The 26,444-nt window shown below is 46.2% G+C and overlaps 2 protein-coding genes across 6 annotated transcripts in view; one reads left to right on the forward strand and one right to left on the reverse strand.

Annotated features, from left to right (window-relative positions):
• Tbcd (tubulin folding cofactor D) overlaps positions 1-26,444 on the forward strand; it is a 159,163-nt gene that overhangs the window by 48,306 nt on the left and 84,413 nt on the right. For 4 of the 5 annotated variants that reach the window (XR_015630115.1, XM_087569203.1, NM_001271364.2 and 1 more), the window contains 1 exon segment: positions 1,463-1,557. Coding sequence is in view for 3 of the 5 variants with exons in the window: in XM_087569203.1 (XP_087425329.1) it covers positions 1,463-1,557 (95 nt within the window). In the remaining 2 variants the exon portion in view is untranslated. 5 annotated transcript variants of the gene reach the window in all.
• On the reverse strand, positions 8,923-17,877 carry Znf750 (zinc finger protein 750). Its single transcript, NM_001430277.1, is given in 3 exon segments — positions 8,923-10,467; positions 10,582-12,193; positions 17,267-17,877. Coding segments are annotated over 2 exon segments (2,133 nt in total). The 5' UTR covers positions 12,009-12,193; positions 17,267-17,877; the 3' UTR covers positions 8,923-9,761.

The following is a 26,444-nucleotide window of genomic DNA, read 5'->3' on the forward strand; positions in this document are numbered from 1 at the left end:
CAACTAATAAAACAAACCCTCCAAGATTTGAAATGATTACAAAGCCTCTGAGCAGACACCTGGTAAGACATCTGGCACTTTAAAAAATTGTAATTATGAGTGAGTCATACCAGTTGTGGTGAGTGGGAGGACAGCTGTATCTGACAGAAGGCCTGTGGTGTCCATTTCAAATATATTAGTGACTTCTTCCTCTCTTAATAGTTTGTGCGCAAAGTGGCTGTTGACCATACAGTTTAGTGATGATTTTCCTAAACATTTTTTTTTAAACTTTCAAATTCAGCCAGAATAGGTAAAAGCGTGTCGTTTGATTTGCTTTTTTGTGATGTGCATTTCCATGTTTATGTTGGCAACAAAATACAGAAACCTCAGAGCAGCCCTGACCAGTCTGAGAACAGTCACTCACATTGTAATAACCATAGGACACACCCTGAAGAGAACTTTTGAGTATATAGGTACATTGATTTTAAATATAAAATGTTACTTGTGAGACCCAATTTAGTTGGGTGCAAAATTGGGTTCTTGTAGTCCCGGTTACTTGGAAGGTTGAGGTTGGAGGATTACTTGAGCCTACAAGTTTACAGTCAGCCTGGGAACATAGCCAAACTTGACACCTCCACGCCTTTGATAAAGATGTTTGAGTCCCCCCCTCCCCCCTTCCTCCTTCCCTCCCTCCCTCCCTCCTTTCTTTCTTTCATTGGGATCACATATATCTTAGCAGTCTAAGCTTAAACTTCTTCCCTTCCTGTCTTTTCTTCCCAGGGGATTAGAGGCACGTGACACAGTGACCATTTTATTTTATCAGTTTTGTAAACTTGAATGTGAACACTCAAGTAACAGTGGTCACCATTTAAAGGCATCCACCTGTTTCTTTTCTATTAATGTCCTCTGAGTTGGGTAGAATCTCTGTTGACTCTGCTGTCTGATGAGAATAGGCAGAGGCTGGAGCATTGTGGTCATAGTGGCAGGACACCATCACAGGCAGGTGACTTGACTTGATGTTGTAGATGGTTGAATGTCTCTGGTCTGGTCTTTTTTTTTTATTCATTTTACGTCTTGTTCACTGCCCCCCTTCCAGCCCCTGCCCCCACAATCCTTCCCTCTCCCCTTCTTCTCTGAGCAGGTGGGGACCCACCCTGGGAACCCCCCCTACTCTGGCGTTTCAAGTCTCTGTAAGGCTAAGTGCATCCTCTCCTACTGAAGCCAGAGAAGGCAGCCCAGCTAGAAGAACATATCTTCTGGACTGGTCTTGCATTGACCCAAATCCTTTTGTTATTATTAGGTGTTGTAAAGAGTAGCATTGATGTGGCAGTTGTGTTCATATTGGGTTAGAGTGTCTTATTTGTCTAGCCAAGAAGTAACATAGTTTTAGTAAGGCTCATGGGCCCAGAAATATGAGCCAACTGTGTTTCTTGCAAAATTGTGGGCTTTAAATTTGGAGTTGACTGTAGAACTCTGGTTTCAGCTTTCAGGAGACAGATAAGGCATGGCATGGTGGATGTCTGGCACTGGCAGAGCTGGGTAGACGAGGCCTGTTGCTGCCATCGAGACTCTCAGAGGGTAAGTAACTGAAATGCATGGATCTGCATTCTCAGGGCTACTGAAACTTGGTGGGGTTCCTCGGTGCGGCTATCTGTGGACACCAGTGCTTCTGTGGAAGGCCAGGGTATATGCATATTTCTTAGGCTTCCTTCTCATGTTAGCCTTTATAATGTACTAATTACCTCTTTAGCCTATTGTAACTGCATGGCTGTATAAATCCTGTGTGATGATTTGGAGGGTCATGGACCCTGGTAATATTTGAATTTCCTGTCTCTAGACTCTTGTCTCTGTCACTCTTGAGGGGAGCCATCACCCATTGAGAGCACATGAAGCTGTACTGTCTTGATGGTTGACATAGCTGTGGCAGCAGTGGAACTGAGCTGAAAGTTAGGGGACACAGTGTAGCATGAGCAGAAAGAGCATGGACCCAGGCTAGCTGTAAGGTCCTGCTGAGGTGGAGTCAGAGACTAGCAAGACTATGGCCATGTGCCATCATCTGGTTGGCGGGGACTGTTCTTGTTAGTGGCTGGAGGTCTTGCCTTGTGTGTGGAAGGGAAAGGAGTAAAGAGTGTGCTATGGAGATTGTGCAGGGTGTGGCTTTTGTCTAGAGCAGTGGTTCTCAACCTTTCTAATGCTGCCTAACTTTAATATAATTCCTCATGTTGTGATAACCCCCAGCCATAAAATAATTTTGGTGCTACTACAAAACTATGATTCTGCTACTGTTATAAATTATAACTCACTAATGCCCAGCTGTAGTGTCAGTAATGGTACTGGGACGTAAGGGACTTCTAGAAAAGCATTCTCTTTAGCCTTTCAGCTTAAAAAAAAAAAAAAACAAAACCAAAGTTTATTGCAATAATTTACATACTTGTATAGTCTACCCACTTACACTTTATAGTGGTCTCTGACATAGTCGGAGTTGTGCAACATCAGGTAATTTATCTTCAGAACATTTTCTGTGCCTCAGGCTGAAATTCTGCATTACAGAGCAGCCACTCCTACCCTATTCCCAGCCCTAGGCACTCTGGTCCCCTGGTCGCTCTTCTATTTTGCCCTTTTCAGACATTTCATTGGACAGGTGGGTATGTGTTCTTTTGTGTCTGAACTTTGTGTGATTTTTCTGACGGTCACTGTGTGGTGCCCCATTCCTTTGCTGCCTGCCGATGGGGATTTCACCGAATGGAAGAAACCACTGCTTCGTCTATAGTCTTATCAGCTGAAGTAACCATTGTGGTTGCCTCCACCTTTGACTTTTTGAGTAATGCTGCAGTGAACATTTGTTTGATTTTCTGCGCAGACATGTGTTATTGTTTGTCTTGAATGTAGATCTGGGAGTGGAAACGATGGATCGGTTCAAGACGCAGACCAGGCTCTTCTGTTTTAAACTTTTCTTCTTCCATACGTTACATCCGCAGTTTTCCCTCCATCCACCCTTCCCAGTCACTCTTCCTACTTCCCCTCTCACCCAGGTCAACTCCTCCTCTGTTTCCTTTAACAACAAAGAAAGGAAAGGAGGAAGGAAGAAAGGGAGGGAGGGAGGGAGGGAGGAAGGAAGGAAGGAAGGAAGGAAGGAAGGAAGGAAGGAAGGAAGGAAGGACAGGCCAGGCTAGGCCTCCCAGGGATATCCACTGAACATAGCCTAATTCGACATGTTGCAAGAGTCTGGCCTATGGGGGGTGTCTCTGACTCCTTTGCCTATGCGTGGGACTCTTCGTCCTACTGGGTTGCCACAACCAACCTTGATATGAGGGTTTGGGCCCAGTCTTATTATGTCGTATGAGGGTTAGGGTTAGGGTTAGGGTTAGGGTTAGGGTTAGGGTTAGGGTTAGAGTTAGGGTTAGGGGGTCTATGTTCTATGTTCCCACCAGCCATGTGTGAGACCCCGCTTTCCTCACATTCTCATCAGTATTTAATTTTGTCTTCCCTCTTTTAAAAAAGTGTAATTACCGGGGCTGGGGATTTAGCTCAGTGGTAGGGCGCTTACGTAGGAAGCGCAAGGCCCTGGGTTCGGTCCCCAGCTCCGAAAAAAAGAACCCCCCCCCCAAAAGTGTAATTACCATGGTATTTGTTGTGGAATGCCAGTCACCTTACCATGGCTTAGTTTGTGTGTCCCGATAACCAAGGAGGAAGTCTGAAACTATTCTAAGGTCTTGCTAGATGGTGGCTGTTTTTATAGCTGGGTCTGCCTCCTTTGTTAGGAAGGACTGGACGTGGCCTTTGGGGGGACTGGGAAGGTTTCCTAGAGCATTAAGGCCCATGTGTTGGTTTAGCTCATTTCCTGAGGCAAGCAGGTCTTTGCAGATAGCTCAGCTGTGGAAACCTAGTTAACCTATAACTCGGCTGTGCTGTGGAACCTATACTAACTAGTACTGCTTCTCTTTGGTTTCCTTCTGTGGGACTAGCTTGTATAAATATCACTGGGCCATATTTCAGGACCTCAGACATCAGTGGTCCACCAGCTGGAGTGAGGATAAGCGTGTTATTGGTGTCATGAGTGAGAAGTGTCTAGCTGCTGTTTAAAACTGTAAAACATGATGTGGATTACGTTAGTCCATGATCTTTCTGTTGGGAGTTGTCCTTCTGCCCTGCATTGCCTCCATGTGAACTGAATCTCATTGACGTTCTTTCTGTGCCGGGGGCATGCTGTATTGTGTCCTGACGGGGGAAGCATCATGACAAGGTTGACAGGGGCTCTGGAACCTGTGTGAAGATGGTAACACTAATTCTGAGCATCTTAAGGATGGTTTTATGATTTTACGTTAGACCTCACACTATTCCTCTGAGAGTGGTCTTATTTGCTTACGGTCATAACTGAGGGTACCAAGCTGAACACTTGGCGTCTTTTCATATCCACCGTGTAACAATTTTTGCTAAATTGACAGAAAGCAAAAATACTACAATTCCAACCTTTGGAAATTAGAGGCAAGAGAATCAGGGATTGAAAGCTGTTCTTGGTTACAGTGAATTTGAGGTCAGCCTCAAACTTTTTCAGTGACCCTGTCTCTTAAGAAAAGCACGTATCGGGGTTGGGGATTTAGCTCAGTGGTAGAACGCTTGCCTAGCATGCGCAAGGCCCTGGGTTCGGTCCCCAGCTCCGAAAAAAAAAAAAAAAAGAAAAAAGAAAAGAAAAGCACGTATCTGTGGTAAGAAACCTGGATAAATGTGGTCCAGGAGAGGATAAAGTGTAGACAGATGAGCATGATGGTAGCCAGAACGTTGGTTTTTGTCCCAGAGGACATGGCAAGCTTCCTGGTGCATGCTGAAATTGGGGAGGAAGTGACTTTGGGGAAGTCAGATTGTCTTTACCACAGTCATACGGACAGTAGACTATATTATTGGGCTGAGTCTCAGAAGGAGCAGCTTGGCCATCTTTTAAAGAGTTGTGCCAGGTTATCTTCATGTACACACACGAGAACATTTCCATACATATCCCCCGCATATTGTGCCTCAGTTTGTTTTTTGATCTTTGCTTTGGTGGATAAAGACTTGGGCCATTATCAAAGGACCACTTAGCTTTTATTTCAGGTGACCCAGATGCTTTATTGGTCCTGGTTTTATTCCTTCTGTTTCTTTGGGGTCAGGGTTGCTCTTTGAACCATGTGCACTGTGAATATTCCATAGGGTATCATGATTAGCCTGGGAAGGCTTGTCTAAAGTTTTGGCTCTATTTTCTCTGTGGTTATATTTGATTGGTGTTAATATTCTGGTAGAGTGTATACCTGTAATCCTAATTTTGTGGTTGATTTCCCCCCCCCCTCATTTTATGTTTTGAAATTAAACCTTTTTATCTCTTTGGATGTTGGGTTAAAACCTTTTATCTCCTTTTTGCTGTTTTGCTCAATGGAGGATTTTGTGCTTGTGTGTTAAGTGCTTCTTGAGTGTGTAGATCCCTATTTTTCCTCCAAACTTGTGATGTGCTTGGCCTTCATTTCATTCTCTTGTCTCACTCTGGGAGCTGAATTTTAGCTGTGTAGTTGTGCTCCATTGTGTTCCTCTAGTCTCTTAGATTCTATTCCTTTTCCTTTATTATTTTTGTTCCTGCTCCTCATATTGGATGATTTTAGTTTCTATGTTCCGTGATTTTGCATTTTACTTGTGCAGATCTGACTATAAGCCCCTGTATTAGTTCCTTTCCCTAAAACTGTGACCAGACGCCTGACAAAAGTACATCTTAAGAGTACAGTGCATCTTGGTGGGGAAGTCGTGCCAGCAGGAGTGAGTGTGAGGCAGCCGGCCATGTTGCATCCGCAGTTAGGAAGCAGAGACAGTGTTGGAGCTCAGCTCACCTTTTCCTTTTAGTCCGGGACTCCTGGTCATAGAACTATGTGTCCCACATTTGGATGGGTTTCTGTCTTCGTTAACTCAGTCTAGAAACTCCCTCATAGACACACCCAGAGACTTGTCTCCTAAGTAATTACGGACCCTGTCAAGTTGACAGTCATCGCCCCTCTAGAGAACCTGCATTTCAACCGTTGACTTTCAGCTTCAGAACTTCTGTCTCTTTGTTGACATTTTGAGTTTGTTCAGATACGATCTCCGGTTTCCTTTCAGCACTTTAAAAGTCTTTGCTAAGTCCAAATGTCTAGGCTGTTTCAGAGTTGTCTTTTCCCCTGTGTTTGTGATACACTTTTCAGTTCTTTTCGTGCCTTACAATTTTTGTTTCCGTTGAAAACAGAATATTTTGAATATTTTAATATTTTAATAGGTCCCTCCACACAACCAGGCAGTTGCTCTTAGGATGTACAGAGGCCCATTGTGTCCACAGTCCTAGTGACTACAATCTGTCCCATATCTCAGCATCATACATGATATGATAGAGTATCTGTGAGCACTCAATCTAAGTAGCTTCCTTCCTCTAGCATTCCTCTGGTTGTGATACATATTTGATTAGTATCCAGGGTTCTGCAAAAGTTGATCCTATCAGTTTTGGCCAGCTTAGCACTTGAGCCCAGAACTCCTTTTTGCCTCACTGCATGACATCATTCAACAAGGACCATTCGGATGGCGTTATGGCATCTGTTTGGTCCTCTTAAGTAGCAAATGCCATATAGAATTAAATATACAACAGCTTTGATAGGAGCACGCTTGTGAGAGAGATGGGGAGAGGAGACAGGAAGGCTGGAGATCCCCTCTTGCTCTGATAATAACACATGTGGGATATCTGGCATTTCATGTCCCAGGCGAGCAGATCCCTGGGGCAGGGCCGTGTTGACCAATGTCTAGAACAGGTGGGCGGGGCCATGTTGACCAATGCCCAGAACTGCACTGTTTAGTTTTAGCATATGTGCCATTTTGAGCTGCCAGACACCCAAGTTTGTAAGAAAATGGAGACTTATATAGTGGTGTCTTTGACTTTGCTGCTGGGTGAATTGTCCCCTGTACTTTTTTTCTTTGAAGGAGTGTCTGTATTTTGTATCTATCTATTCTTTCCTGCCTTGTAAAAGGTGATATGGGAAGAGAACAAATCACAGTTGACCACTGTTGGGATTGTTTAAAAGGCTTTTTGTTTTAAAATATAATTTGAGATACAGTTTACCTACCTTACAGTTTGCTCATATAAAATATAATTCAATGGATTTTGGTATGTTACATTTTAATTTAAAAAACCCTCATGTTAAAAATATATAAAACAGAAACTTGTCATTTCCAGGCATTCTGCTCAATGGTATGAACTCTGTTAATGCCGTTGGGCAACCATCTCATACATTGGGTTCTAAGTCATCTATTGTTCCAAATAACCTGTTTCCCACACCACATAATGCCAGTCTACTTCCTAGTCCTATTTTTTTTCCATTCTTGGGTCTTCATGTAGGTACAAAGTGTGTACAATATTTTGCCATTTGTGGCTGGCCCATTTCATAATGTGTAAAGATCTCAAGACCCGTCATCATCGTAGCATGCCTAAGAATGTCCTCCTTTTGTAAGTGAGTGATACTGCAGTGTGTTTACTCTCCCCATGATCCCATTTGCTGACTGCTGTGGGGAGGAGGTGAGAGTGCCTCTTTGTTTTAGGTCTGTGTAGTGTGTCTGGCAGGCACTAGGATTGCTACTAGGTCATGTGTTGGTTCTGTTTAACTCATCTTGAAAGCTTGCTTTTAGTTTTGTCAGTAATGTGAATATAGAGGTAGTACTTGGGAAACAACTAAGACTCTAGTGTGTGTGTGTGTGTGTGTGTGTGTGTGTGCGCGCGCGCTCATGTGTTTTAATGTATTGTGGAGATTCCTTTTGTAGGCAGATAGAATGCCTACTCTAGCTGCCATGAGTATGCTGTCAAAGTTACCCTTGGAGCAACTGTCCATGGAGGACGGTGTTTTTCTGCAGGCTGATCACCTCCTGTTTGGAAGAGAGGTTTCTCATGCTTCATCCAGGCATGGAGGCAGCTGGCTAGGTTCTTCCTGTTTGCCATTTAAAATGATATAGGCAGTGGGTAGGGTAGCCATCATACTTCAGAGTCTCGGGCCCGAGTGGAGGGCTGAGTTCTTATGTGGGTTAAGCATGCCAGGAAGACTTCGTAAGTGCCAGGCATGGGTCATGAGCATGGGCCATAGTGTTCGGTTCCTCATTCCTCTCCTTCAGGTCTTTATTGTTTGCCAAACATTAAAAAAAAAGAGTCAGTCTGGATAATTGCTGATTTTTTATCTTAAGAGAGTAAGTTTGGATTAATATATGTGGTGGTTTGGATGGACCTAAAGGCCTTTCCTAGCTCCTTGGATGGAAAGGGCTCCTCCTGTCTTGCCAGGTTTAGCAGAGGTTTTTCCTGCTTCCATAAGTGGGAAACCTGCTGCACCGTTAGAAATGGTTTGCAGCACTGGCCTATGTATTCCATAACTGTTGGGAAAACCTTGCATCCCTCTTTTATGTTGGTATTTGAAGTTTTATATGCATCTAAGCAGTTTCAAAGTGTTTATTTCTAACAACATCTGAAGGTAGAAAGAATATTGGTAAGCTTCTCAGGGCATCCTCTGTTGGGGCTGGCTAGGAGCTGGGAATTACTGGCTGAGCAAAAGGATTTCTCAAAAAGGAATCATGAGCTGCTCCACTCAGCGCCTGCATCTGGTTCTAGCATGTGGAGTGAAAGGTTTGCCTCTGTCCAGAAGCAGTAGAAGGGCTGTTGGAGAGTGAGAGGAGTGGAGCTCCTCACATGCAGCATTAGTTGGCAGGGCTCCTGATCTTGTCCTCCAGGCACTCTGAGACTCAGGACTCCTGGATGGTCTTTGAAAAGCCCCACGGGAGATGATTACTGCATGCCTGGACTCTATGACTACTGACTTATTTACGAATCCCAGAAGCACTTTCTTCGTTTCATTGCTGTCTCAGCTGTCAGCTCTTTCTTGCTGAATACTAAGGCAGAACACTCTAAAGAATACCATAGAGCTTATGTTGATTTTTGCCTTATGTGTTCTCAACATTCACACATGAGTTTATTGGGAAATTAACATGTACAGCATTTTAGGGAGTGGAACACAGGCCTAAGTGAGAAAGTTTGCTGTGACATCGTAAGCAAATAGAATAAAGTGATCATACCTTTACCAGAAGTACACTTCCCTGGTGGAAATAAATTACTCATAAAATCGGCCGCTAGATATTTGTGGACGGTTCAGTTAGAACTAATCATAACATTTCTTATATGTAACAGTTGATGTTTAAACTGAAGATGTTTCTGGCATCAAAACACATAACTATATTTAAAAGGAACACAGTAAAACAGTATACGTTTTAGTCCTGAAAAATAGTACTTGTAAAAGGTCTTTTCTAGAAGTCTACTCAAACTGCTGAGATAGTTCTGTGTATTTCCCTGATGTGTCACAAAACAGGAAACCCCAGTTTAATTCATCCGTCTCGGAGAGCATAAGCCATTCAGTTGTTTTTTTTTTTTTGTTTTTGTTTTTGTTTTTTTTTTACAACCAGAAGTAGAAACACCTTTTAATATTTATCTTAATGTTAAAAAAAAAACAAGATTACAGTTTTTTGTCCTTTTTGAGGAGAAAAGAAAAAAATATATTTATAAAAACTGACTTGATAAGAAGTGAAGGTAAACTGTGGAAATACTGGTTGGCTCAGCACTTTGGAAGCTGAGGCAGGAAGACTACAAGTTTAATTCAGCTTGAGCAACATGGCAAAATGGTACCTTCTCCAAAAAGCAAAAAAGTTGAAGCTGCTGCTTGGAACGTGGTGTGAAAAGCATCTCTTTAGCCACAGCACCAAGCGCACGTGAGGCCTCAGGATACCCGGGTTCTTTTGCGTAGAGTGAGCACTCTCGGTACAGTGTCGTTCAGCTTTGGCTTTTTAGTTCCTTGTTGGGATTTTCCTGCATCCCTTTGACTTGTCCTCTTTTGTCCTTTGGGTCTGAGGTCACACTGAGCCTCCTGGTTCTCTGTAGAACTGAGGGTGGGCACCTCTCGATGGGTGGACTCCTGGGCTAGGCTTTCCTCATCACCCACTCGGACATTCCCTGGGCTGTAGGCTGCCAGCTGACAGAGAGCTACAGCTGCTGTCTGCTTCTGTTCATCACTGCTGTCTACCGTGTGTACATCTGGGGTTGTCCTGCTGTGGGCCTCGTCTTGCTCTGTCTCCACATGGCTTGTCCTGTCTTCAGAACCTTTTGTCTCAGTCTTTGGAGGCACAGGAGGTTCTGCACCTTGTGGTGGGCCAGGGAGGGCAGGCCTTGGAGCCCAGGCATTACAGGGATCCTTTACAGACAGATTGAGTGGCAGGTCCTGCAGCCCTGAGAAGCCCAGAGGGTCTGCCTGGGCATTGCTTGCATACATGGGTCCATAAGTGGCTGCAGGGTTTGTTTCCGGCTTCTTGGAGAGATTGAGGGGGCCTATTCTGGAGTGGTCCTCTGGGCTGGAGGGTGGGGCCTCCGTGATGAAAGAGGTACTGCTCCCTGTCTGGGCCGGAGGGTCACTGTTCACGGCCTGAAGGCTAGAAGAAATGAAGAGAAATCTTAGGAAAATGATCATGTAAAGCATTCTGAGCAAGGTCAACTTGGTGTTGAACAAAACTACATTGGAGATTTTGAAAGAGAAATTTTCTTACCTTTTTGGAGACTCTGTTCTGCTTGCAGGCGGTTGGGAGTGAGGACTTTCTGAGCCCCTCTGGACAGGTTTGAAGGCGGTGGGGCTCTGCTCAGGCTGCTGGAGTCGCTCCAGGGCCCCCGAGGAGGCCGCTTTGTTTGAGAGGTCACACAGGCCTTCGAATGTTTGGCTTGTTTGGGTGAAGTTGGTGGGGCTTGGCCTTCCTGGAGAGCCTGTGGCAGCGCTCCCTGCTCGGGGGCTCATTTTGGCCTCTTCTGCATCTCTTTGCCCATCTGTAGAAGGATCTTTTGCCTCAGGAACTGGACTTTCCTTCTCAAACTCTGTGTGTTTCCTGTGGGAGTTTGAAAGGTTTAACTCTGTGGGACTGGAGGCTGGGTAAGCCAGGGCTGCATCTTCAAGCAAGCGAGGGTTCTGATCTCGTGTGATGCCAGTGACTGATGGGAGCCTGAGACTGTAGGAAGGAAATGCAGACTCTGGTCTGTAAAATCCGTAAGGGATTTGCAGGTTAGAGTGATATTGCTGGAAAAACCTGTAGTGGTCGTAGGCTGATGGAGATGTACTCAAGTGTTTGGGGATTGGCCCAGGATGAGACAGGAAGTGTCTTTGGTCTTGGGCTCCATAGACAGACAGCAAAGTGGTCTCACACTCGGGTGTGTTCCCAGTCAGGAGGTAGGGGGAGTAGAGGGCAGCCAGCCCATGCTCTGTGTAGAAGGGAGGGGGGTACTCCGGGATTGCAGGATGCATATAGGGGGAGATGGCACCAAACCCCTTTGTAGGTGGGATTTTATGTGGAAACTCAGGAGGGAGGAATGGGGAGCCAGCTTTCCAGGGATAACCAGGAGTATGGAATGCAGACTTGGCATGGAATGAGGTGGCTTTGGTGGTAGAGTTGGTTAATGCCAGCATTTCAGGAGCCTCTGTGTCTTCTGGCCCCCTAAGTCTGTGCTCCCCAACTGGAACAAATGCTGAAGGTCTAACCCCATTGTCGAGGCTGGGCTGGGTGCTGAGAATGGCTTCTGGTGTCATTTCTTTCTGTAGGGCTGGTTTCTGGGGACCCTTGTGGGCTCCCCGAGCCTGCATTTCTAGGTTCTCTTTGGCATCCTCCTTTGCAGAGCCCTGTTGAGACTTTGGATCAAAGCTGGAGAGTCCATTTAGGAGAGACTTGGAAATGGCCGGCTTTGAGGTGGGCTCTGGCTGGTGGGTCTGCTTAGGGTCCAGCGAGCTAGATTTGGGACACTTGGGAATACGATCTTGCTCTGACACTAAAGTAATGGAGTTTTTACAGAGACCGTACTTCATGTGATTGAAAAGATGCGACTTCTCATTGCATGTAAAAGGACACTGGAAGCATTTGTACTTGAAGGGCTTTCCTGGGGGCCGTGGAATATAGTGTGGCTTTTTTGGTTTCCGTTCCTTTAGGAGGCTCATTATCCTTTGTGTTTGGACTCTGGTCTGCTCAGTGTGTGGTCACTGCTGTCTCTTCTTTGACCAGGATGTGGTGGCTTTGAAGGAGGTGAGTACTGTCTTCTTTCTTGCTCTTAGTACTTTATTTGAAGCCAGCTCCATGTGCTGAGGGCCTAACAAGGAAAGTTCCTTCCGTCTGGCACCTACATCTGTGAAGGCAGACAGAGACTGGTGTCAGGCGCAGGATTAGAGGGTCAGAGTCTACACTGTCACACTAAAGACAGACTAGGAGCCTAGTACCTTTAGAAAGCAGGTGCTACCTGCACCCCTGCTAGTCTGCTCTCCTTGCTGCCAGCACCCTGTGATATTTTTCTTAAGCCTGACCTGCAAGAATTACCTGGGGACCAAGAGAGCATAGTGTTGAAGGTGATCCTTTGAGTTTTGGGGATCTATACCCTGCAATCTGGACTTCCCCTTGGTCCATCTGTTTGGGGTTTCTGATAGGATTCTGTAACCAGAGCCTCCCTTTTGCGTGCCCTATGGGAGCAGACCCTTAGTGATGTACTATGGCATTGTTTAGCTGAAGTGCTTCAAGGCCCTGTTTATCTATGCTGCTGCTATCTATGCTGTGTGTGAATATTTAAAATTAAAAATATTTAAGACATAGGGCTTACTCTACTGCTTCTAAAAACCACAAAAGCTGATTTTATGAGCAAGTATTGTACTTTTGGGGTGGTGATGGTGGTGATACTCAGGTCCTTAGTTTCATCACTGGGTAAATGTTCTCCCACTGAACTACACCCTTAGCCCTAGTAAGTAGCATTTATGTTGGCTCAATACAAATGTGAATGCTACATTTAGGTCAACTCAGTTTGCAGTGCTGTTAGGATGATTTGCCAGTCCCCGAGTGGCTTTTATGTCCTGCCACTCACCAGTGTTTGGGAATAACTCATAGATTTGCCCCTCCCTTCCTTGGATTAAACCTTCTCAAGAGACCAGAGCAGCCGTACCCAGGTAGAGGGAGGAATTCATCCTGCCCCAGGTGCCCCTTGTGCCCAGATCTTATAGTGTGATTTCTAACCCAAAACTGAGCACTTGGTGAAGCTGCCTCCCTGAACATCTGGGGTGACTCTGGCTGGACCTTGGGTAGAGAGTGAAGGTCGAGGCCAGGTTCCTTGATTTGTACAGGATATGTGAAAAGGTCTTCTTCAGTGGAAATTATTTAAGAAAAGTTTTTTTCAGCTACAAAACTGAGTTTGTAAAAAACATGTAAAGCCATGCCCTCTAAACCTAGACAGACATACTCATCTGTAAATCTTATCTTTAGAAACGGAACTAAAGTTTTATGATTAAGTCCTCACTCCTGTGTATCTCCCCTGTTCCCAGTGTGCATGTGTAGTGGGCAGTGGGGCAGAGTGGCTCTCTAAGGAACAGTCTCTTTACTTCTACCTACATGCTTCATTCATACATCTGAGGAGGTTACCAGGTCTTATTTGGCTTCTCTCCTAATTTATTTATGTGTATTAAATATATCACAAAAGAAAACTGTATCTGGCACTGTGGTACCAGCAATTCCATCACTTAGGGTAGACTAAAGCGGAGGGTCTTAAGTTCTCAGGTTCAAGGCCTGCCTGTGCTGCTTAGCAAGTCTTTTATCTTAAAACAAGAAAAAGACCACAAAGAGCTAAAGTGCCCTGCTCCAGCTACCTTATTATCAGCGCTTAGGGCTCGTAAGTAGTCGTTTGGGAGAACAGTGAGTGGCTTAGCTGTAGTCTACTCTGAGAGTCTGCATGGCAGCGAGAATGAAGTACTGATCACAGATAAGAATGTCAGGTGCCTGTGCCGGGGAGGAAGCTAGGATCCTAGGCTCTTTTGGGAGAGGAGTATGGGAGACTGAGCTGTCAAAGCGGGTCCTGCCTGGACTTCACTTTTGCTGCAGAAGCTGAAGTGAGGACAGACGTCCTGTGTCAACGGCTGATCATATTAACACTTAGCAACAGCCTGGTGACTTTTCTTTCCCTTCTTATTAAAAGGAAAAGTGTAAAGAAAGTCTCTGTGGGTCCAGCTTATACCTGGAGTGCATTTTCCCTGCCTGTGTCAGGGAACCTGAGAAGCCTTGTCTGACTAGCTGATGAGGGCAGCTCGATAAGTCAGTGGGACCTGTGCTGGCATGCTCATTACACTCTTGATTCTGAAGGCGTGAGAACCTCTGCAAGTCAGGTTCCCATGGCTGTATAGGATATGTCATGGCACAGATCTGAGAGAGATGATTTCATCACTAGCTGGGAGCATCATGATCAGAATGATGACACTTGCAAACATTTGCCGAGTGTGAGCTGCTTCCCAGTTCCTGGGGACAGACATGGGACAATACCCCGAGTATACTGGACAGGCTAGAAGAGCCCCTCAGGATGTAAGGAAATAATGATGGGCCTTCAGAGAAGCAACCATAGTAAACGTTACTGATGGTTTTGGGCAGAAGACGTAAGCACATCACCGTGGTTAAATATTAAACATCTACAGTGTTAAATAAGTACATTGTCGTGGAAAGGTTTACTTGTCTTACAAGAGACAGGTAGTTTACAGATCACAATATGCTGTCCTAAAGAATAACTGAGAAAATGATTATTACTGAGTGTGTGTGTGAGTGTGCGTGCATGCGTGTGTGTGTGTGTGTGTGTGTGTGTGTGTGTGTGTGTGACGCTACCTGAAGTTTTGGTTTCAGCCTTTGCCTTTTTATTTTTTGGCTGCTACTACCCAGGCTAGCGAGCAGGCTGGGTGGGATAAGCAGCAACAGCTCTTGTTCCAGAGTGAAACTATTCCCGAGGTTTATTAAAACTGAAAGGGAATGGATATAGAAGCAGAGGCTCGACTATAATCGTTTCAGTAACTTTGGATAAACTGACCCCTCAGGATTTCACAATTGCTAATTAAAGCAGAGAGCTCACTGCTTGGAGGCAGGTGTAAGGCGGGCATAACTCATCTATAAAACTACTGTGTTAGAGAAGTAAGTGGGATAAAATTGATGCTTTTGTAAGCTTTTGAATGATGATGTCAGCCTGTGAGTTCTCTGTCCTAACCAAGTGAGGTTTATGACTATGAAGAAATTAACCCACAGCCATGACCGCACACAGGCACATATGTCTGTGGGCACGGAGGCTTACAATAAGTCCTGTTTGGTCAGTTTATACCTGCTGGACTTTGTACTGTCTGGCAGCTGCTGGTGTTAAATATTCCCACAAGTGCACATTGTTGCCAAAACAGGACAGCCAAGAACTTTGACTGTTTATAGTAAGTTTGGATTTGTATTCAAAGGTGAAGCTTTTCCTAGAGGCATAAGAAGGGGACATTGCTTTCCCTCTTTTGGGGTGGGCCTGTTCCCACTGTGGGAATACATCCCTGGAAGGTGCTGTGGCCGTCTGAGAGTTTGCTGCTGAGACAGTCCCAGAGGAATTCTATCTGGCACCATACCCTCCTCCCTTCTACTTCCCATATGATGGTCAGGGAGTTCATGAGGCTGTCTTTCCACAGTTCTCAAATGTGCCTCCCTAGACCACCTTGGCCCCAGACTTCCTTCTCTGAATCGTACAGTAAGCAGCTTAAGGTCTGTCAGATGTGTCCTTTTTTTTTTTCCCCCCCCCTGAAATACATCAGCTGTATGACCTGAGACCTCATTATCTCTTATATTCAACTACTTGACTTTGCATTCAGAAATGGCCCTGGACTGAGAGCGCCTGCCTCCTGCCCACAGTGTGCCATCCGGGATACCTGCCCACACACAGTGAGCACTGTGTAGTTTCGATTGGCCACAGGGCTCTGTTTGTCTTTAAAGCACTAAACTTCAGCAGTCCCTGAGTTTGGACATGCAATGTAGCTGCTGGTATCAAGGCGACAGTGAGTGGCTGGCATGTTTTAAAAGTTTCTAAGGGCCTTGCACTTAGAAATCAGACAAGAGAAACTAATTTAAAAGAACTCTGATAGGACACAATGGAGGTAATTACAGCTTTGCTTTATAGGACAGCGATGTGACGGGTTAGGCAGCTATGTTTGTCCTGTGAATTGACCTGCAAATCAAGACTGTAATATTCCTCCTGGTGGTGTCCATCTGTCTGGCACAGAGCCTCGCAGGTGGACCGTCGTGAAGGGCATGCTATAATTACAGCACTGTGATGTGGCGTTCACTATTGCGCCACTCAAGGGCACGCCACTGTCGTCTACCCACTGTGGTGTCGCAAGAACGAGATTTGTGAGTTTTACTTCATTTGAGCTTTTGCAGTAACTGGCCGCCACTCCCTCCCAAACTTTCTGTTCTTTAAGATGAAGGTGAACTTAGGACGGCCATAGCCTTAGAAGAAAGCAGTTCTCTAGAGTATGTATGTGTGGAAGAGTATGTGTGGAAGAGTATTGTGGAAGAGTATGTGTGGAAGAGTATGTGTGGAAGAGTATGTGTGGATCCAGAAAACAAGTGGGTCCTGATTGTTGGCTCACAGAGTGCACACGGCTTCCCGACCGGCATTGCACCAGAGCTCACCTAGCCTCATGCTTCTTTAACAGACCGTTTAAATTGTCAGAGCCTTTTCTAATGCTCAGCAAACGCTAGGGTAACAACTGTAGGCGTTTCTGCTTAAACGAAATCTGATTTGGTCAGATTCGCCAGATTAGTCGGTCAGTAATTATTTTCATACATATCCCCCCTCCCCTCCCCCACACATTTATAACCTTAACAACCAAACAAAACTTAAACTTTGTTGCTTTCTTGTTTTTGAAAGGTTTTGTCAAAGCAGCAGTTACTTTAAACTTGAAAAGTTTTAGATACTTAACTAGAAATGAGACCAAGCAGTTGTATAGTTATAGCTATACATAGGTGATTTTTGCCATTTTCATGTCAAAATTTATTGTAATTTCTTTGAAAAGTAGTGAACAATTAAGCAATAGTATAATTTCATCTTTTGTTTTTTAAAATAAGTTTTATAGCAGAAAGGAAGGTTTGTTTTCTAAACAAGCTTGCTCATATTCTTGGAATAATATCAGCCCCATTAGGAGTTCTGTAATTGTGGTCTGCATCCCCAAGATGCACCTGCCGGGTCCTGAGTAATCCTTAGGGAATGGAGAGAGAAAGAGAGAGAGAGAGAGAGAGAGAGAGAGAGAGAGAGAGAGAGAGAGAGAGAGAGCGCGCGCGCAGGAAAGAACAGACAACAGCAAACGATTTACCCAGACAGATTCCTCAAGACACATTACAGAGTAGTTTTGAAAGAAAACTTGAAGGAATCGTGAGCACTTACCGAAGGTGGGCAGTGCTGGGATGTGGAGTCCTTCTTCTGTGCAAGGTGCTGAGGGCTGAGGAGCAGGATCTGTTCTCACGCTGGCTCGCTGGCTCGGTGAAACTGGAGCCGGCTGTTCCAGTGGGAGGGATTTAAGTGTAGGAGTTGAGCCCTCAGGGCGTAGAGATGCACCTGATATTCCTCCGCCTGCAGCTACAATTCAAGTGTTTGCACCCACTGAGCTCCACGTAGCCTCACTGAGCAGGGACCCAGAGAATCCTCTGCCACTCCAGGTGCCCCATAAGACTCTAGGTTCACTGTGTGTGGGGTCTTGTGAGGGCTGCCCAGTTGTAGAGGAGTCAGGATCCCTGGATGCAGAGTACAGTGCTGATGTACTTCTCTCACAAGCGTTTGATGATGTTCATTAAAGATTCAGGTGTAGAGTTCGCTTCAGTACTCCAGCATATGCACCTAGAAGCAGAGAAATACAAATGTGTCTCGCCCGATACATGTCACCAAAGAAAGCATTAACAGTGTTTCACAGTGTTTTTGCTGTGAGGCCCAGAGAAGCCTCTGGCCCCTTTTGTGATTTTTTTACCCTTCTTCTCAAGGATTTCTGTCGAGGTCACCGGGAGAACTAGGGTGGCAGAGAGGGTGCTAACCTTGCTGCCTTGTCCCGGGGACCTGCCAGAACATGCCCAGGGCCTGTACTGGTTATGGAGCTGACATGTGCTGTCTGTCATTTGGGCGTAGGTAGTGTGTTCACCTTCACACCCCCTCTTTAAGCAATAACTTAGATTTTTAGTTTTGGAGCCATTTTACATGCTGCGCCCCCTCCCCCCGTTATTTACTGTAAGGCTTGTGCGGGCTGCAATGAAGGCTGGGATGTGATGTGCTGTCAGTTTGGGAACAGGGAAGGGACAGTGTGATAGTTGGCTGGGCTCTTGGTCATACCCGAGGTTGCTGGCAAGGGCCAGAGCACTAAAACACAGGAGAGGCTCCCTAAGGTTGGAGCACTGGTGCTCTCCCCACATCCATTTTAAGACTTAAGATTTTACTTGGCTTCACCTTTATGTTTAATTCTTTAAAACTTAATTTAGTTACTTTGTTTCATTTCTATGAAGAGTCAAAACCAAAGGCACAGTCTTAAAAGAACAGCAGTTCCCCTAGGATTTCCCACATCTCTAGCTGAGCAGCAAGTTACCTTACATTCTGGTTTGAGGCATTCACCAGTTTGTTACGTCAGTGGTGGTGGATGTGGTCTGTACTGGGTTCCTGGGGCAGTGCTTCTACTCTGTGGGTGTTTACTGAGGCTCCCCAGTATGGTGAAGTCTAGCTACTCTGCCACTTTATGGGACTCCACAGAAGACGATAGTCTTTGGACGCCTCAGGACTTGGAGAAAGGAAAATGGAGAGGCAAGGCTGAGAATTATCTTAGTGCCATTTCTGATGCACCTCTCTTCTGGAGCAGTTGGGGCAGACCGGCTTCTAGGAAGGTGGGCAGGAACTTACTGAATGAATGTCTTACCCTTTCCACTCCACTCTCACTCACCTTTTGCTGAGTATTTTCCACTCCTTGATTTCAGGTGTTTTTAACTGACCTCCCTCCCCCACCGCCCTTAACTCTGCTTCTGTGTCACCTCCCACATCCTCTTGGGGGCCGACTGTCCCTTCTCCCTGTGTGGGGACCAAACTCCTTGAGTCTATGCTGCCCTCTCACTTGGGCAAGTCCTATCTTTGCTTCTACATTTCCTTCCCTCTTCTCTCTAACCTCCTGTGTATCTTCTTTTCTGCATTTCGTAGTCGGCGTGGACAGAGCTACACTGACACCCAAACACTTGAGCACACATTTGGCTGAATGTTACGTTACAGTGCTTTCTTCAAAGGAGAGACCTCACTTAGCAGGTATTCTGACCTGAAGAGTGGCATTTAGTGAGCATTGTCTCTTTTGAGGCCCAGCCTTGTCACCATTTCCCTACGTGGCCTGGCATCTGTGGCCTGATGGTATCCACATGCTCTAGGTTTTGATTAGGGGCAATCTGTAGCTTTATTAGAGTGTCTTTCTCCTTATATTCTCAGTTTCCTTAACTGTATCTTCTGGCATTTCCACGAAGCATATTCCACAGTGAGGATCTCTGGTTTCTGAGGGTTTTGAGTGGCCCTGCTTTGATACCTTGTTCTAACTGCTCTGAATATTTCAGTGAGTTTCTCACAGGATAGGAGGGCTTGGGGACTCTATGTAGGGATCCAACTCTGTCTGCTTGTAGAGTGGGGCTTCTTAACTGCTGCTGGTTGAAAGAACTCTCAGAGTTGATAATAGCCAAGACCTTGGGCTTTTGATGGGTTCTGTTGTGTAGGCCAGGGAGTGGCAGTGCTTTGGTCCCTCACAGAAGGTTCATATGCTTGTAGCCTCCTAGTGGTTCTTTCTGTTGCTATGTTCCCTGTCCTCTTTGACCTCTTCCCTTATGCCTTAGAAAGTGAAGGATGGGGCTGGAGAGATAGCTTAGCATTAAAAACACTGGCCGCTCTATCAGTAGACCTGGATTCAATTTCTAGCACCCACACGGTGGCTTGAAACTACAGTTCCTGTCCCATGGGATCTGATGCCCTCTTCTGGCCTCTGAAGGTACCAGGTATGCATGTGCAGGCAAAACACACACTGATTTAAAAAAAAAAAAAAAAAAAAAAAAAGAGGAGCTCTTTTTTATGCCGTTAGTGAGGTCTGAAGCCTTATGTTTGGTCTCAGTCCTCTACATGACCTAGATGTCTTGATGAAGTTTCTGAGGAGTAAGTAAGATCTTAGGGGAGAGGACTGGGAGTGGCAGTTGGTATCTCCTGAGCATCTCCCATGTGGGTCCTTGTGCTGAGTGCTACTTGCATCATTCCTGTAGTCACGGGAACTGCTGAGCACCTGCTTCATAGAAGGTCAATGAGCACAGAGGGGTTAAGTAACTTGACCCAGGAACCTAGTCTGGTAGGTAACAATTTCATCATGTGACATGTGAGGTAAGCTGGGGTATAGAGTGGGTGTTTGGGGCAGCTGGCCCCACTGGACAGCAGCATCCCAACCGGATATGCAGACAGGTGCTGTCGGGTATGGGTAATGCCGTGACTCTGCTCAGCTGCATCAGAGACTCCTTTCCTGGGTCCCTGCGGGAACCGCCTGTGGCACGCTGTCCTGCAGGGCATGGAAGGCAGAGCAGTGTGGTTAGGTTAGCCTGGGAACTCCTCCACAGCACGGCTTGGCTCTTACTTCCCTTCCTGTCCCTTCAACATCGTCTTACCTGTGCTTGGGCTAAGCTGACAGTCCCCTGCCATGCAGTGCAGGGCTGTGCAGTGTGGAAGCGGGTCAGCAGTCTTGCCAGGTCTGTTGAGCAATTCACCCAGCAGCCTCTCTCACAAAACGTCTTTGAAGGAGGAAGGGAAGTCACTTATATTTCCAACCTCCTTACAAATAGTCACAAGGTGATTTTCCTGCAACTTTTTGTGCTCCTTTTTCGAGGAACATCTGGAAAGTAAAAAGGAAGTGGAAATTGTTCTAGTGATGTCACAAGCCTGGCTTCAGCTTCCCAGTGCTCTATAATGCCCCAGGGGCAGTTCTAGGCAGCAGGCAGCTCACTCTGAGGCTCTCTACTCTGGCCTCCCCTAAACTTGAGCTCTACGCTGGTGACATGATTGGGTCCTTGGGTGATAGGAGGACAACAGCAGTTCCATCCTGCCCAGTTCCAGATTCCTAGGGAGTGCACATGGTTCTGGGGTTTGTAGCAGCCATGTACTCCAGAGCTTTTTAAGAGGAATAAAGAGCAGAAGGCCCAGGGCCTGTCCTGAGACTTAAGAGTCTGTCTTTGGCCTTGCCTCCATGGCTTCCTTCCCATTGAAGAGGGTATCTATATTTTAGGGTTTCTTAATTGGAACTTCTTTTTGGTTAGGATTGTAGTAGTGAGAGACTATCCAGGGAAACAAATTATTTTGCTAAGCCCCTAATAGTCCTGGTCTTGAGCTAGCTCTGAGGTGATGGATGGCCCCCATCCCAGCTTGCCTTCATCTGCTTCCCAAGCCTCTCTCCTATTCCATTTGTGTTAAGGTAAGTCCGGGCTAGACTGTGGAAAGCTGTTCCTAGTGGTCTGGACACTTTCCTAGACTTGGGTTTGGCCTTAGGCACTGCTCTTGTTTTGCTCAAAGCCACAGGACAGACATGGAGCTGTAGCCTAGGGGGCAAGTGTTGCCGTTCAGTAGACAGAGCTGTTCAGAGCTTCTGTAGGCCCAGCAGGGCATCTGGCCAAGATGGGGATGGTCCACTTTCCTCCCTCTGTGCTCTTACTGCCTAGAACCTCTCCAGGATTGGCCAGATGTGGGCTGTGATCACTGATTACTGACCAATGAGGCCTGTGTCCCATCCCACAGCCTTACGGGTCCTTACCTGCCACAAGGTAGAAGGTAGTGGAGGTCAGTGGAGCCCTTAGTGCTGCCACACAGACTGCAGGACTCAGGTCTGAGCAACCTTTTGACACTGGAACACAAAGTTCTTGTCTACAGAGTTTATGCTCAAGAACCTGCAATTGAATTACCAAAAGCAATGCAAAACAAAACACCAAAGACCACCCCCCTCCAAAAAAACACCCCCAAAACCCCAACCCAAACCCAAACCAACAAAACGTCTCAGTGTTTTAAATAGGGCTGGGGCTGCACTTATCATTCTCCCACCTCCGTGGTTGTGTGTACCCCATGGGCTGCTGTTGCTTGAACATGCCTGGTGTACTGGGTTCCTTATTTTAAACAAAACTAAGACTGTCCGTGGGCTTTATTTACACTGTCACCTAGTTTGTCAATTCAGAATTAGCTGGGCAGTTCTAGTGAGGTAGGGCCAAAGTGTGTGAGAAAGTTTTACTGTTCATGTGTTCCCCGGAGAGGGCGATTGTAGAGTTAGGGAACCTGATGGCTGTGACACCACCACTTAAGTTTTAATTTCTTGATTAAGGTGATGCCACTGTAGGCTTTTACAGACTGGAGAGACTTTATTTTGTTGAGTCTGATGTACTCAGGCCCATGAGGGTGAGTGGTGTCTCGATGAATGGCACCCTGTGGTGGGAGGCCTGGCTGCACCAGAACGTGGCCTGTGGGCAGCTTGTGTAGGGCACATGCTCTCCGGCTCTTCTGCCTCTGAGCTGTGTGCAACCAGGTTCCCGTGGCTCTTCAAGAGCCCTCTGGGCGAGTGATTGAGGGTGAAAGGCTTTTTGTTTGTGTTTGTGTAAACAGTCCCTTGTTCTTCCCGTCCCTCCTGGTGTTGGTTGGCACTGATGCTCTGTGTCTAAAGGGAAACCTGAAACTCTGCGCAGCGCAGCGGCTGGCTTTGTCTTTGATTGGGAAACTCAGTTGGGGTTTGTGAACTTGGGCCAAGTCTTGAGGATTCCCACCGTTTTCCTCACCCGTCTGTTCTCCCAGGCCAGCAGTGCAGCTCTGGGGCCTTGTTTTCTGGCCCTGCCTGGGACTTGTTGGTCTTCCAGGTATAGCTCGGGACTTAGATGTCCTGGGCACATTTGCTCTGCTCACAGCTATGCACAGAAGTTAGTTAAACTGAACGGGGACAGGTAAAGTTAAAAATTGACACAAAGATTTCCTTTTTTCTCCTCGTGCTACACATACTATCACTGTAAGAAATATGATAGTAATACCCTCAACCCTTCTTCCCTGACTGGCCTCTGCAGAGTGGATTATCTGCTGTCTGCTGTGTCACTCTGTTCACCAAGCTTTATCGTCAAGGTTATTCTTTCTGTTTGGCTGCGTCCTGAGCCTCTCACTTTCAGTTTGTTGCAGTGAGAGTCTTTTACCTTTTACCTTTTTTTTTTTTTTTCAAAACATTCATTTTGATCTGCCTCCTCTTCTGTTTTCCTATGTAATGTTTTTCACTGCTTCCTTTCTTAACTTTGTAGACCAGGCTGGCCTCAAACTCAGAGATTCAACTGCCTCTTAACTCCTGAGTTCTGGGATTAAAGGTGTGTGCCGCCAAGCCTGATAATTTCATCTTTTATTTAAACATTTCATTTAGTGTTCTACAAAGTTGTTCTTTGTGTATATATGTGTGAATGCACACGTGGGTTTACACGGCATGTGTAAACACAGGAGTGAGGAGGCCAGAGGCCAATCTCTGGTGTCATTCCTTGGGCACTTTTCACCTTTTTCTTAAAGATTTTATTTTTAAGTTGTGTATATGTATACAGGTGCCTGTGGAGGCCCAGAAGAGGGTCTTGAATTCCCACCCAGCATGGGTGCTGGGAACTGAACTTGAGTCTTGTTCAAGAGTCATAGGTGTTTTTAACCACTGACCGGCTCTCTGGCCTTCCACCCTGTGTTTTGAGACAGGGTTTCTAATTGGCCCGGAGTCTCCAGCAGGCTAGTGTGACTGTCCAGTAGTCCCCCAGCTTTCTGTCTTCATCTCAGCACTGGGATGACAGCACGTGCCACTATGCCTGCCTTTTTCTTTTTAATATGGGGTTCTGGGGATTGAATCAGGTTCCCTCACTCTCTTGCAAGGCTTTCCTTTACTAATCGGACTGTCTTCTAGACCCACTGAATCAGTGACACGTGGGGGGTATAGGGTGGCTCAACCATTGCTTCTCTCTTGTTCCATCCCAGTCACAGTCGCCTAATTTCCCCAACACCGCCAGCAACTGCCGTTTACTTTCTGTCCCTGTGAGTTAGTAAGTTAGAACTTTTGAATCTGGCTTCTTTCACTGAATACAGCGAATCCAGAGCCCACCCCCATGTGTCAGAATTTCATTCCTTTTTAAAGATCGGGCACAGTGATGTTTGGGTTGTTTCCTCCTCTTGGCTGTCATAAGTAGTTTTGCTGTGCGCACATCTACAGCAGTATTGGCCGAGTGACAGTTCCCCCGTCTTCCCGCTTGGTACATACCAGATCACATGACAGTCCTGCCCACCAAGCTACTTTTCACAGCACTGGGCCATCTTACGCCTCTAGTAGTGGTGTGCCAATGTTGGGGCCTTTGGAGAAAGGAAGCCAACGTTTATAGCCAATTCGATGGGTATGGAGGAGTATGTTGATGTGATTTTGGCTTGCCGTTTTGCCTCAGTGACAATGATCTTGAGCATCTTCTCACATACTTGTGGCTGTGTATCTGTTTAGCCAAAAGTCTTTTCAATAGATACATTTCGTTTTGGCTGGATATAGTATAGTAGCCCATATGTTATCATCTCAGCACTCAGGAGAACACCCTGGTCTACCTAGTAAGATAATGTCTCCAAAGAAACAAACCTCGAACAACTAAACAAACAAAACAAAACAAACAAACAAATAACAGCCCTTACTTGGTGTATATGTATGGGTGGAGGGGATGTTGAGAGACATTTGTGTTTTGAGAGAGGGTATGTTTCTTGGATGACCTTGAACTTGTGATCCACTTGCCCCCGTCTGCCTAGTGGTAGAGTTTCAGGTGTTTACTGACATTCCTGGGGAGTGTACATAGTATGGATATAAACCCTCACTACATACATGATTGCATGGCCACTGAGGAGGCAGGACATGGGCAGCGACTTGGGCTTACCCCATGTTGTCACCAGGCAGGTGTTAGGCCATAGGGAAGCCCGGGGACACTGCTCCAGGGGGTGGGTGGGGGGGTTTGGGGGGGGGTGGGAAAGTGCAGTCTGAGGTGCAGGACAGCTGGAGTTGGTTCCAGAATCCCCAGACCTGCAATAATGAGGCTGGGGCTGTGGGGTTCCCAGGTTCTTGGACTCCCAGAAGAGCTGAGAACAGAATCTGGGCCTGAGGGCTGGATCTGGCTCAGGGGTGGGGGCTGGGGGTGGGGGAAGGCAAGGGGGGAGGAGCTCCAACTGGTCCCATGGGGAGAATCCTAGGCTTGACCACAGGAGTTTGGCTTGAGCTTGGTGTCTGTGGCTGGGCATGCACAGAGGCCTTTTATCCGAGACTAGGAAGGTGGCTTTGTAGGGGAAGGCCTTCTCCATGGCTCCCCATAGCAGATCCCTGTGAAAAGAGGCAGTCCATGGTTTTAAGGTATTTATTATTATGGTTGAAAATGGATGAGTAAAACCATACCCACTTCTCAGGGTGGGCCTGAGATTAAATACCTTTTGCAGGGAGGAGTCTCTGGGAAGGAAAGCTTATTGGCTAAGCCCTCCAGGGCTTTAGGTACCTCATTAAAATGGAGATCTGTCTTGAGCCTACAGGAGCCCACAGGTCAGGTCCTTTCCTACCTGTGGGGGTTTTGGGGTGTTACCCTTACATGACCGATGGCCACAGATCTATTGGGGGGCTGCAGCTAGTGACAGGGGCCTGGTGTCTGGGAACAGGCAAACTTGTTTGTTTGGTTCCCAGACACCAGGCCCCTGTCACTAGCTGCAGCCCCTACCATCCCTTCAGGGTCCCTGCAGCTTCTAGTCTTAGCTCAGCCGGGAACCAAGCTACCTTTCACAGCCCCACACCGTTGCTTTTATTCCCTTGACAGTATCTGTGTTAACTTCAATATATATTTACCATTCTCTGTAGTGTCTTTTGCTTGTCAGTATGCATATGAATATCTAAATACATGCACAAACGTATTAAGAATGGGCTTTTAGTTGGGCAGTGGTGGCACACACCTGTAATCCTAGCGCTCGGGAGGCAGAGGCAGGTGGATCTCTTCAGTTTGAGGCCAGCCTGGTCTTCAGAGTGAGATCTAGGACAGCCAGGGCTATACAGAGAAACCCTGTCTCAAAAAAAAAAAAGGGGGGGCGGCTTTTAACTGGGATTGGTGGTTCACACCTTTACTCTGAACAATTGAGAGTCAATTTCTATGAGTTCCAAGGGTTACATCGTGAGACCCATCTCAAAAACAGCAAAGCAGCACTCCAGACCTTTAGAATGTCTCTAATCCTTTTGCTTTTATTTGGCAATTACATAGTCAGAGTTGGTATTTTGTGTGAACTAATGTATCGTCCAGTAAGGGAAAGTGTTAGCATGTCAGGGTGGTATATGCTCCAGTTTTTACTGCTCAGGCGTCTGTAGGAGCCATGTGCATTATAAAACCTCCCAACTTGTGTTACACGGTTTGTTGTATTTATTTTCCAAAGTGGAAATCAGCTTAGGGCCAGACCTGACCTGTGATATCTGAGCATGAGTGACAGTATCTTGGCTTTGCAGTGCACTCAGGGTGCCTAACTACCCACATCTTTCTGTTATTTTAGA

Source organism: Rattus norvegicus, chromosome 10, assembly GCF_021556685.1.
Source record: "Rattus norvegicus strain SHRSP/BbbUtx chromosome 10, alternate assembly SHRSP_T2T, whole genome shotgun sequence".
NCBI classification, from domain to species: domain Eukaryota; kingdom Metazoa; phylum Chordata; class Mammalia; order Rodentia; family Muridae; genus Rattus; species Rattus norvegicus.